This window comes from Stomoxys calcitrans, chromosome 1 (assembly GCF_963082655.1).
Source record: "Stomoxys calcitrans chromosome 1, idStoCalc2.1, whole genome shotgun sequence".
Classification (NCBI taxonomy): Eukaryota; Metazoa; Arthropoda; class Insecta; order Diptera; family Muscidae; genus Stomoxys; species Stomoxys calcitrans.
The window spans coordinates 119,042,628-119,056,080 of NC_081552.1; the positions used below are offsets into that span (position 1 = coordinate 119,042,628).

The 13,453-nt window shown below is 39.0% G+C and overlaps 1 protein-coding gene across 1 annotated transcript in view; it reads right to left on the reverse strand.

Moving 5' to 3' along the window:
- Window positions 1-13,453, reverse strand: part of LOC106094648 (chitin synthase chs-2) — a 414,794-nt gene that overhangs the window by 11,374 nt on the left and 389,967 nt on the right. Inside the window, exons 12-13 of the mRNA XM_059360879.1 lie at window positions 6,664-6,812; window positions 5,854-6,381 (exon numbers count right to left, since the gene is read on the reverse strand). Of these exons, the coding sequence (XP_059216862.1) occupies window positions 5,854-6,381; window positions 6,664-6,812 (677 nt within the window). The remainder of the gene's footprint in view (window positions 1-5,853; window positions 6,382-6,663; window positions 6,813-13,453) is intronic.

The following is a 13,453-nucleotide window of genomic DNA, read 5'->3' on the forward strand; positions in this document are numbered from 1 at the left end:
CCTCAAGGATACAATCTCCCTTAGCCTAGAGGCCTCAGATGTATCCTCCACGGAGCTACAGAATTCTACCCAGGATTTGTTCAGAGCCTTTCTAAGCTCGCCCTTATGTTGAAGAGTTTTCTGCAGTCCTTCCTTAGACCAACCAGCTCTGTGGTCCACCATGGCGGTCGCTGTTTTCCCCTTGTCTTGGCACTAGGGCATGCTGACAAAAGCTAGTCATTCAGGGCTTTCGTGATCTGCTTGACCACTATGTCTATATGCTTCGTAGTTTCCACATCCTTTTCTATTCTGGAAGGGATAGTGGTGCAGAATTTGTGTCGAAATGTATCCCCATCCGCCTTTCTTCTGTTTAGCCCAGGGACTACTTCCGCAGTACGTTCTACAAGGCTAAAACTAGTATAACGATGATTAGAGAAACTGTGGTCATCCAACACTTCCCAGTCGCATATTCTTCCACTTATACCTTCCAATACAAAGGTAATATCTAGTACCTTCTGCCGGTTCCTGGTAATAAAGGTCGGTTTATCCCCTTTATTAGAAATCGCTAGACCGATTTGGCCCATTTACCGTCCGATTTGGCCCATTTACAATCCCAACCGACCTATACTAATAAAAAGTATTTGTGCAAAATTTCAAGCGCCTAGCTTTACTCCTTCGAAAGTTAGCGTGCAGACAGACGGACGGACATAGCTAGATCGATTTAGAATGACATGACGATCAAGAATATATATACTTTATGGGGTCTCAGACGCATATTTCGAGGTGTTACAAACAGAATGACGAAATTAGTATACTCCAATCCTATGATGGAGGGTATAAAAATAAATGTATTACCTATTTCCTGCTATTTACGTAGTTGAAATATCTAATTTACCATTAAACTTAGGTATCAAATGTTACAATATAAAATGGCTTCCCACAATTAGGGTTGTACCTGTGGTGAAGGGTTAGGATACTTTGAGAAAAAGTCAAAAACTACAAGTTTTATTATCTATTTTTTAGAATAAGGCACCATAGTGAATTTAAGGTATTCAGGTAAACGGGAGAACTTATTTGAATATGTGAAGGATGTACTTGGATATACAATGAGATATCTTTACCCGTTCACACACAGCATATTTTTTATTAGTTTTTTTTCGATTTTCTGGAACTATTTGACGACAGACGTAAGCTATGACTTTGCTAAGCCCACAGGAAGACCGAGAAAACGATTCGGTGCACGGGCGAAAGCGCAGGAAGCACTTCTACGAAAAATGGAAATAGAATCAGATCTGACTCCGAGGATAGTCCACTGGCTCTACAGGAGCGTGATTAGACCAATACTTACTTACGCCTCAGTAGTTTGGTGGACTGCTATGAAAAAAAGTGCAACATAAGGAACATACAACAGGTTCAGAGAACATGTTCAGAGAACATGTTGTCTTGACATAGGCGGAACGATGAGGACCACTCCCACTAGGTCACTGGAGACTATTCTAGATATCCCCAACCGCAATAAAAAACCCGCACAGGACTCTGTCACCGCTTTGGCAAAATGGGTATAATAGAAAGTTATTTAAAAACAAGTAAAAGCGAGCTAAGTTCGGCCGGGCCGAATCTTATATACCCTCCACCATGGATCGCATTTGTCGAGTTCTTTTCCCGGCATCTCTTCTTAGGCAAAAAAGGATATAAGAAAAGAGTTGCTCTGCTATTAAAACGATATCAAGATATGGTCCGGTTCGGACCACAATTAAATTATATGTTGGAGACCTGTGTAAAATGTCAGCCAATTCGTATAAGAATTGCGCCCATTGGGGCTCACGAAGTAAAATAGAGAGAACGATTTATATGGGATCTGTATCGGGCTATAGACCGATTCAGACCATAATTAACACGTTTGTTGATGGTCATGAGGGGATCCGTCGTACAAAATTTCAGGCATATCGGATAATAATTGCGACCTCTAGGGATCAAGAAGTCAAGATCCCAGATCGGTTTATATGGCAGCTATATCAGGTTATGAACCGATTTGAACCTTATTTGACACAGTTGTTGAAAGTAAAAATAAAATACGTCATGCAAATTTTCAGCCAAATCGGATAGGAATTGCGCCCTCTAGAAGCTCAAGAAATCAAATCCCCAGATCTGTTTATATGACAGCTATATCAGGTTATGGACCGATTTCAACCATACTTGGCACAGTTGTTGAATATCATAACGAAATACCTCGTGCAAAAATTCATTCAAATCGGATAAGAATTGTGCCCTCTAGAGGCTCAAGAAGTTAAGACCCAAGATCGGTTTATATGGCAGCTGTATCTGGTTATGGACCGATTTGAACCATACATGGCATGGTTGTTGGGTATCATAACAAAACAAGTCGTACGAAATTCCATTCCATTCGGATAAGAATTGCGCCCTCTAGAGGCTCAAGAAGTCAAGACCCAAGATCAATTTATATGGCAGCTATATCAGGTTATGGACCGATTTAAACCATACTTGGCACAGTTGTTGGATATAATAACAAAACACGTCGTGCAAAATTTCATTTCAATCGGATAAGAATGGCGCACTCTAGAGGCTCAAGAAGTCAAGACCCAAGATCGGTTTATATGGCAGCTATATCAGGTTATGGACCGATTTGAACCATACTTGGCACAGTTGTTGGATATCATGACAAAACACGTCGTGCAAAATTGCATTCTGGTCGGATAAGAATTGCACCTTCTAGAGGCTCAAGAATTCAAGACCCAAGATCGGTTTATATGGCAGCTATATCAGGTTATGGACCGATATGGCCCATTTACAATACCAACCGACCTACACTAATAAGAAGTATTTGTGCAAAATTTCAAGCGGCTAGCTTTACTCCTTCGGAAGTTAGCGTGCTTTCGACAGACAGACGGACGGACGGACGGACGGACAGACAGACGGACGGACATGGCTAGATCGACATAAAATGTCACGACGATCAAGAATATATATATTTTAAGGGATCTCGGACGAATATTTCGAATAGTTACAAACAGAATGACGAAATTAGTATACCCTCCATTTTATGGTGGAGGGTATAATAGAATACAAATCTGAAACACAATTTTATAATTTGGTATCTGAGGCGCCCACCCCCAAAAACACCACCCAACAGAACCCTTTTACCGCTTTGGGCAATATGGGTATCAAATGAAAGGTATTTAAAAGTAGAGTACAAATCTGACATAAAAATGTATTCCATGGTGTCTGACGGGGCCTCCCCACCCCCATAAAACACCCCGGCAGGACATCTGAACCGGTTGGGACAATATGGATAACAAATAGAAAGTATTTAAAAGTATAGTAAAAATCTAATATAAAAATTTATTCCGTGGTTTTCGAGGCACCCCCAACCCCCAAAAACCCTTCAACAGGGCATATTTACCTGGTGGGACAATAAGGTTATCAAATGAAAGGTGTTTGGAAGTTGACTACACATCTGTTATAAGAATTTGGTCCAAGGTGTCTACGGGGCCTCTCCAACTCCAAAACGGACATGAACGTACAATGGCACAAAATGGGTATAAAATGGGTATAAAATGAAAGATTTTTGAGAGTTGACTACGAATCTGATATACACATTTGGGACCCAGTCTAGGACCGGCGCAACCACTAAATACCCTTCAATAAGACGTGTAGTGCGATCGGGATAATATGGGAATTTAACGAAAGGTCTATGACATTAGAGTTCGAATGTTATTCGAACTCTATTATGTTGATATAAGAATTCAAGTATCTAGGTTACGTCCTGCCGTTCAGCCGGACATTTAGATTTCGGCATTAAAAGACTCAAATAAATTGTCTTTTGGGTCATGTAGGAAGACCGAGAATATTTTGTTCTCAAATGAAAGGACGTGTCAGAAGACAATCGTGCTCTAGCACGATACTGATACCATTTCAGGGTCCGCTCCCTAAACTCCCCTACAACCGGCAATGTTTGCCTACTATGGCAATAATGGGCTCAAATGATAGGTATTTTACAGCAGAAAACGAATTTGCAATTTGCAATTTTAAGACCAAGTGTTTGGGGGTAGGCCACCGTAGCGCAGAGGTTAGCATGTCCGCCTATGACGCTGAAAGTCTGGATTCGAATCCTGGCGAGACCATTAGAAAATTTTTCAGCGGTAGTTTTCCCCTCCTAATGCTGGCAAAATTTGTGAGGTACTATGCCATGTAAAACTTCTCTCCAAAGAGGTGTCGCAGTGCGGCACGCCGTTCGGACTCGGCTATAAAAATGAGGCCCCTTATCATTGAGCTTAAAACTTAAATCGGACTGCACTCATTGATATGTGAGAAGTTTGCCCCTGTTCCTTAGTTGAATGTTCATGGACAGAATTTGTAGTGTCACCCCATAAACTGCCCCTTCACCAATTGCAATTGTGGCTCAAAAAAAAAGGAATTTAACAGTAGAGATCGATGCTGATATTTTTCCAAGCCTAAGTGCGTGGGTGGCCGTCCCACCCTTCATACCACTGAAACTGGACATGTTTGTGGATTATGGCAAATAGGGGGCTCAAATCTGATATCTGTTTTATGGCTATGTGTTTCAGGGACGACTCATCTTATAACCCCCCCCTGAACCACACATATATACCCTCAATAGTAATATGTAGCTCAAATGTGGTTTTTGGGAGTAGAGTATGAATCTTATATCCACTTTCGGGGGAAAGCGTTAGGCTGCTCCAATCCACCAAAACCAAAACAAGGGGGATCCACCGCACTCCCAAAAATACCCTTATGCCGGACATATTCACCAACCACAGCAATATAACGCACAAAAGTAAGGGTTTTGGGAATAGAGCACCAATATGATATCCACATTGGGGAGAAATAGCAGAAAGGCCATACCAGTAGCACCAAACAGGACTTTAATCCTGACCGTGCCGATATAGGGCTCAGATAAAATAAGAGACTGAAAGAAGACACAGAGTGCGGGCCCCGTCCAGCTAGTAGCTGCTAAAAAGACCCATATTTTGTTATGCACAATTGAACAATGACTTGTACTTATTAGTATTTGGTCCAAATCGGAACATATTTCGATATAGCTGCTATGGGGCATAAGGTATGTATTTTCACCGGATTTTGACGAGGGGTGGTTTACATATATACCCGAGGTGGTTGGTATCCAAACGCTTTTTTACTTGTTTTATTGTTGATTTGTGTTCACATTAGACACATTTATTTTACACATTTTGTTTGTCTAAAATCAAGTCAAATAGAGTTAGCCATTTGATCAAACGGCTTTTTATTGGTCCTACATTCGATTGCGTGTAAAATTTTTTGTTTCCTTGTTTGATATTAAAATTTGTTTTCTTTAATTAAACGAGGAAACACAAACTTTTTATGCAATCGAAGGTAGGGCAAATATAAAGCCTTTTTGATCAAACGGTTAACGCTGATTTATTTTTGAACAAACAAAGTATGTCAAATAAATATGTCTAATGTGAATACAAAATCAAGAATGCTCGAATTTGACATATTTTGGGCGAAAATTATAAAAGAAGCTGCGTTTAATATTTGACAAACCTGAACGTACCTTTACTGAAGATAAAACTACATTTGCTTCAACAGATGCATGACAAAGGCCCTAATAAGACGAAAATAAATAGGTCTCAAAAGTTGTGTTGTTGTTCTCCATATACCTGTTTGGTGCATGTTTTCAATTTGTATTTGGGGTGTTATTTTGTGGGGCCAAATTTCATACCGCCACTAAATCGAATAAGAAAGTGATTCGAGGTGTAGAGTATGCAAGGCTCTGCTACGCACAACCGTATTAAAGTGAGGGACTCTTAAACCAATTTATTTGTGAAAAATGAAAAAATTGTGTTGTTTACTTACCGTACTTGAGGCTCTCAACCAATCCAATTTAGTTGTGGCCAATAACTGTGAAATGGTTGCGAAACGATGAAAGAACATTGCAACGAACTGTATAATCAGAATAAGACCAAAGAATATGACAAAACAAAACCCGATGGGGTCAAGCTCCTTGTAGTGGCGGTATATGTAGATTTGTGCATTGTCGCCGTCGTAGGTTATAAAGTCTTCCGGATCAATGGGCCACTCCAAGTGTAGGTAATCTTTCTTCAACTGCAGTAGAAAAACGACGAGAACAAAAATTGCATTTATCATAACAAAGGCAAAGGCAAACATATTTCTAAGTTCCCTCAGGCTGTCGGCAATTTCTGCCTTCTTCTCCTTTGTATGGAACAGTGGTTTCAAATACAATTTAATCAAGTCCTTCCAGAAACGTTTTTCACGTAACGATATTTCACCCAATTGCGAATCAACAAGTAGAGGGTCATTTATCCAACCAGGCAAATACTCCTGGCATTTGCTTTCTTCATCTTGTGGTGAACCACCGTCGTCCTGCAAATACACATTGTGAGTGGTTGGTTAAGCAAATTTGCATTCACGTGTGTATATGTACATATCTCCGCTCACAATATAAAATGGCTTGTTTGCTAAGGAAGCATTTTATAAATTTGAAAATTTTTCAACATATGGTGCCTTTACTAGCCATATAGGTAGACACCATGTTAATGTGAGATGCTTATCTTTAAAAATGGGGTCCGGAATATAACATTTTTGCATTTAAGCCATTTCTTCTTGTGCACGCAGATATCTTCATAATAGCCGACCACGTCTTACCTTTTTGGGAGCCACCTCTCGCGTTCCCCAAGATACATCGTTCATATTGAATACCGAGTAAATGAGCAGCAACATGTACATGGAGGGAATGGTTATGTAGTAAATTAAACCGCAAACAAGCGCACCAGCTTCTTGCGGATGCATAATTCCTACAAATGAACATATTAATTATTGATTCAATTGGTCTTGTAGCATGAGGAGGCGGTGAATGGGTCTAACATTTCACATAAACATCCTGTGGTGGTACGGACGTATAACAATGCCGAAGACTAAAGTCAACGGCTGAGTTTTTTATGGCTCCCTTTACCTAATAGGAGGGCACCATAATTTGAAGTACGCCAAGAAAAGCAATGGATATTTTATGAGATTTTTGCATCCAATTATTGTAACGATAACAAGATCCTTGGATTGAATTTTACATTGTTTGGCTTCAAATGACTGCTTAAAAATAAAAACTTTATTTAAAGATGATGCATTTCCAACTTTTTAAGAAAACATTTCTTTTCGTTAAAGATATTTTTCTTGATATTAATGAGTTTTTATTTTACATGGTTGGTGAATATATACTTTAACTTTGCGTATAGGCTTAGAAATAGGAGCATCTTCAATTTTATTTTATTTATTTGATGAATATCTACATCAAAAGATAAAAACATCTTATAAGTATAGTACAGACTTATAAGTACAGTTAAAAATCCTTTGAAAAAATATTGAAGAACTTTTTATACCCACCACCGAAGGATGGGGTAATATTCATTTTGTCATTCCGTTTGCAACTCATCGAAATATCCATTAACGACCCTATAAAGTATATATATTCTTGATCAGCGTAAAAATTTAGACATGTCCGTCTATCTGTTAAAATCACGCTACAGTCTTTAAAAATAGAGATAATGAACTGAAACTCTGCACAGATTCCTTTTTGTCCATAAACAGCTTAATTTCGAAGATGGGCTATATCGGACTATATCATGATATAGCCCCCATATAAACCGATCGGCCGGTTTAGGTCTTGGGCCCATAAAAGCCACATTTATTATCCGATTTTGCTGAAATTTGGGACAGTGTGTTGTGTAAGGCCCTTCGGCATCATTCGTCAATTTGGCTCAGATCGGTCCAGATTTGTATATAGCTGCCATATAAACCGATCCTCAGATTTAGGGTCTTAGTCCCATAAAAGCCACATTTGGAACAGTGAGTTGTCTTAGGCCCTTTGACATATTTCTTCAATTTGTCCCTGATCGGTCCAGATTTGGATATAGCTGCCATATAGACCTATTTCTCGATTTAAAGTCTTGGCCCCATAAAAGGCACATTTAAAATCCGATTTCACTGAAATTTGACACAGTGACTTATGTTAGGTTGGTAGACATCCGTGTTGTATATAGTTCAGATCGGTTTATTTTTAGATATATTTCGATATAACTGCTATGGGACAAAAGGTATGCAATTTTCACCGGATTTTGATGAAAGGTGGTTTACATATATACCCGAGGTGGTGGGTATCCAAAGTTCGGCCCGGCCGAACTTAACACCTTTTTACTTGTTGCTAATAGAGTTTGAATTTTAGTCGGTATATAAGAGTGTGAAATCCACAGTGCACAAAGTTTAGCATATGTCTGCTCGACTATAGCATTCACATTATGAGACCAAGTCTTCGCACTAGACACAATATCAATCCTCTGCCGATTTAAAGTGATATTCAGTGTAGTGGCCGGCTTCATTGAAATTTCCACCTCTCCCAAAGTTCAAGGAAACCCCGATACAATTTTCATTCATTGAAAATTCTTTTCAAAAATTTGCCTTTATTTTTTCAAAATTTTATGATTACACTGATTTAGATATTTCCACTTGGTATGATATTAGCTGCCTCTTCCTTAAATTTGCAATTTCAATTCATTTTATAGCTCACACTCTTTGATTAAGTCTTAATGTGGTTTTGTTTTGTTTTGATCACACTTCATATTTCCAGAACAAGTTACCTTGGCCGATCTTTCATAATAATATATGACAGGTCTACAGGGGGAAGTACTGTATAAAACAAATTTCGGATTTGGTTATTAAAATGACTAATTCGATTTTTTTCTCGTTCAAAAATGTCAATTATCAATTGAAACATCATAAATTTGGAGACAAAATGCAATTTTTTATTCCAGAATATCATCCGAAGTTTATTTTATATCCCCTTCACTCTCAAGATCAACTTTGTCAGTTTTTTTTTATCTTTGGAAAGACATAAAGTCTTTGATGTGTAGGGGACAGATGTTGGTAACGCCAATGGTCTTGTAGTTTTGACGTTCTCTATTGTTCACTTATTTTTCTTTTTGCAAATCGAAGTTTTCAGACTCGCAGCCAAATTAATATTCTTCCTTGCTCTGCCAACCTTTGAGACGAATAGTTGGAAAGTTTTCTGCGAATTTAAATCCAAAAGTATATAGCCCATCGTGGTTAGAAGTGAACACTTTTTAAGTGCCATTTCAATTTTATATATTCAATTTGGAATAAATTGGTGATATTTCCATGATTTGTGCGAGATAACGCAAGTGCGGGAAATTTCCTAAATAAAATCAAAACTTCGCCCATAAGAGTCGAGTGGTTTTCACGTGTTCGGAGGCCTGTGCACTATTAAAAAGTTTAAATTTGTGGAAAAAACGTCTTACAAATTACTGGAAGGACTTTACAATTTTATTGAGGTGATTGTTTAACACGAACGTGAAGTTATGGTTTGTAAACGCATTTTCTGTTTTAGGTGGAGTCTGGCCAACATTTGGTACACAATCTGCATATAATTTCACCCATTGTTTGGTATTTAAATCTTTTCTTCAATGGGCCAATTTTGCCTGTAGATCTTTCGTCTAACGTGGAATTACCATCATCAGAGCAACTCTTTTCTTATATCCTTTTTTGCCTAAGAAGAGATGGCGGGAAAAGAAGTCGACAAATGCAATCCATGGTGGAGGGTATATAAGATTCGGCCCGGCCGAACTTAGCACGCTTTTACTTGTTTTTATACTCACCACCGAAGGATGGGGGTATATTCATTTTGTCATTCCGTTTGCAACACATCGAAATATCAATTTCCGACCCTATAAGGTATATATATTCTTGATCAGCGTAAAAATCTAAGACGATCTGGACATGTCCGTCCGTCTGTCTGTTGAAATCACGCTACAGTCTTTAAAAATAGAGATATTGAGCTGAAATTTTGCACAGATTCTTTTTTTGTCCATAAGCAGGTTAAGTTCGAAGATGGGCTATATCGGACTATATCTTGATATAGCCCCCATATAGACCGATCCGCCGATTAGGTTCTGAGGCCCATAAAAGCCACATTTATTACCCGATTTTGTTGAAATTTGGGACAGTGAGTTGTGTTAGGCCCTTCGACTTCTTTCGTTAAATTGGCCCAGATCGGTTCAGATTTGGATATAGCTGCCATATTGACCGATCCTCCGGTAAAGAATCTCAGGCCCACAAAAGCCACATTTATTATCCGATTTTGATGAAATTCGGGACAGTGGATTGTGTAAGGCCCGTCGACATCCTTCGTTCATTTGGCTCAGATCGGTCTAGATTTGGATATAGCTGCCATATAGATCGATCCTCCGATTTATGGTGTAAGGCCCATAAAAGCCACGTTCATTATCCGATTTTGCTGAAATTTGGGACAGTGAGTTGTGTTAGGCCATTTGACATATTTCTTCAATTTGGTCCAGACCGCTTCAGATTTAGATATAGCTGCCATATAGACCGATTTCTTGATTTATGGTTTTGGACCCATAAAATGCTCATTTATTGTCCGATGTCGCCGACATTTGGAATAGTGAGTTATGTTAAGCCCCTTGACATACTTCTGCAATATCGCACAGATCGGTCCAGATTTGGATATAGCTGCCATATAGACCGATATCTAGGTTTTAGGTTTTGGGGCCATAAAAGACGCATTTATTGTCCGATGTCTCTAAAATTTGGCAGAGTGAGTTTGGTTAGGCTCTTTGACGTCCTTCTTAAATTTTGCCCAGATCAGTCCAGATTTGAATATAGCTGCCATATAGACCGATCTCTCGATTTAAGGTTTAGGGCCCATAAAAGAGGCATTTATTGTCCGATTTCGCCGAAATTTGGGACAGTGCTTTGTGTTAGGCTTTTCGACATGTTTATGCAACTTGGCCCAAATCGTTTCAGATTTGGATATAGCTGCCATGTAGACCAATATCTCGATTTAAAGTCTTATCCCCATAAAAGGCGCATTTATAATCCGATTTCACTGAAATTTGACACAGCGATTTATGTTCGGCTCTTCGACATCCGTGTCGTATGTAGTTCAGATCGGTATGAGGTATATGGGTATTAGGTATGAAATTTTCACCGAATTTTGATGAAAGGTGGTTTACATATATACCCGAGGTGGTGGGTATCCAAAGTTCGGCCCGTCCGAACTTAACGCCTTTTTACTTGTTTTTTTTATACCCTCCACCATAAGATGGGGGGACCCCATAAAGTATATATATTCTTGATCGTCGTGAAATTTTATGACGATCTAGCCATGTCCGTCCGTCCGACCGTCCGTCCGTCTGTCTGTCGAAAGCACGCTAACTTCCGAAGGATTAAAACTATCTTGAAATTTTGCACAAATACTTCTAATTAGTGTAGGTCGGTTGGTATTGTAAATGGACAATATCGGTCCATGTTTTGTAGCTGCCATATAAACCGATCTTGGGTCTTGACTTCTTGAGCCTCTAGAGTGCTCAATTCTTATCCGATTGGAATGAAATTTTAAACGACGTGTTTTGTTATGATATCCAACAACTTTGCTAAGAATGGTTCAAATCGGTCCATAACCTGATATAGCTGCCATATAAACCGATCTTGGGTCTTGACTTCTTGAGCCCCTAGAGTGCGCAATTCTTATCCGATTAGAATGAAATTTTCCAAGACGTGTTTCGTTATTATATCCAACAACTGTGCCAAGTATGGTTCAAATCGGTCCATAACCTGATATAGCTGCCATATAAACCGATCTTGGGTCTTGACTTCTTGAGCCTCTAGAGTGCGCAATTCTTATCCGCTTGGAATGAATTTTGGCACGTAGTATTTTGCTATGATATCCAATAACTGTGCAAAATATGGTTCAAATAGGTTCATAACTTGATATAGCTGTCATATAAACCGATCTGGGGTCTTGACTTCTTGAGCCTCTAGAGTGCGCAATTCTTATCCGATTGGAATGAAATTTTGCACGACGTGTTTCGTTATTATATCCAACAACTGTGCCAAGAATGGTTCAAATCGGTCCATAACCTTATATAGCTGCCATATAAACCGATCTGGGATCTTCTCTTCTTGAGCCTCCTCGGTCTATAGCCCGATACAGCTGCCATTTAAAACCATCTCTCTATTTTACTTCTTGAGCCCACAAAGAGCGCAATTCTTATTCGAATTGGCTGACATTTTACACAGGTCTCCAACATAAATATAATTTAATTGTGGTCCAAACCGGACCATATCTTAATATCGCTCTAATAGCAGAGCAAATCTTTTCTCATATCCTTTTTTTTTTGCCTAAGAAGAGATGCCGGGAAAAGAACTCGACAAATGCGATCCATGGTGGAGGGTATATAAGATTCGGCCCGGCCGAACTTAGCACGCTTTTACTTGTTACTTGTTTTTTTTATTTCTGGACACGAAGAAATTATGTTTTCGTTTGCTAGTGTATTTCGGGGTGAAGAACCTACCCAAATCTACGAGTAGCCGGCAAAGCCACCGTGTCACACTACACCTTTTTGAAATATGCACCCTACAACAAGCAAACGTAACACAGGGTGTGATACAGAACATATTTTTATTCAAATTTTTTTTAATATTTTGTAGGAGACCTTTTTCTGGTCTAACACATTTGTATTACAAACCTAAGCATATCGATCAATATTTTAGCGTAGGTTCCTTTTCGCATATAGAAATTTTTACGTTGAGTTTAACCATATTTCGATGAAATGTTGGGTTAATAGAATTCGAGTTTATACATCATTGGAAAGGTAAAAAAATTTCCTTTAAAATAAAGTATATTGCATAAAACAGGTGGTCGGTTTTCATTGCTAATGACGACGACAGCAAAAATATTTGGAGTATTCGACTTTTTTATACCCTCCATCATAAGATGGGGGGTATACTAATTTCGTCATTCTGATAGTAACTACTCGAAATATTCGTCTGAGACCCCATAAAGTATATATATTCTTGATCGTCGTGAAATTTTATGTCGATCTAGCCATGTCCGTCCGTCTGTCCGTCCGTCCGTCCGTCCGTCTGTCTGTCGAAAGCACGCTAACTTCCGAAGTAGTAAAGCTAGCCGCTTGAAATTTTGCACAAATACTTCTTATTAGTGTAGGTCGGTTGGTATTGTAAATGGGCCATATCGGTCCATGTTTTGATATAGCTGCCATATAAACCGATCTTGGGTCTTGACTTCTTGAGCCTCTAGAGTGCGCAATTCTTATCCGATTGGAATGAAATTTTGCACGACGTGTTTTGTTATGATATCCAACAACTGTGCCAAGTATGGTTTAAAACGGCCTATAACCTGATATAGCTGTCATATAAACCGATCTTGGGTCTTGACTTCTTGAGCCTCTAGAGTGCGCAATTCTTATCCGATTGGATTGAAATTTTGTACGACGTGTTTTGTTATGATATCCAACAACTGTGCCAAGTATGGTTCAAATCGGTCCATAACCTGATATAGCTGCCATATAAACCGATCTTGGGTCTTGACTTCTTGAGCCTCTAGAGT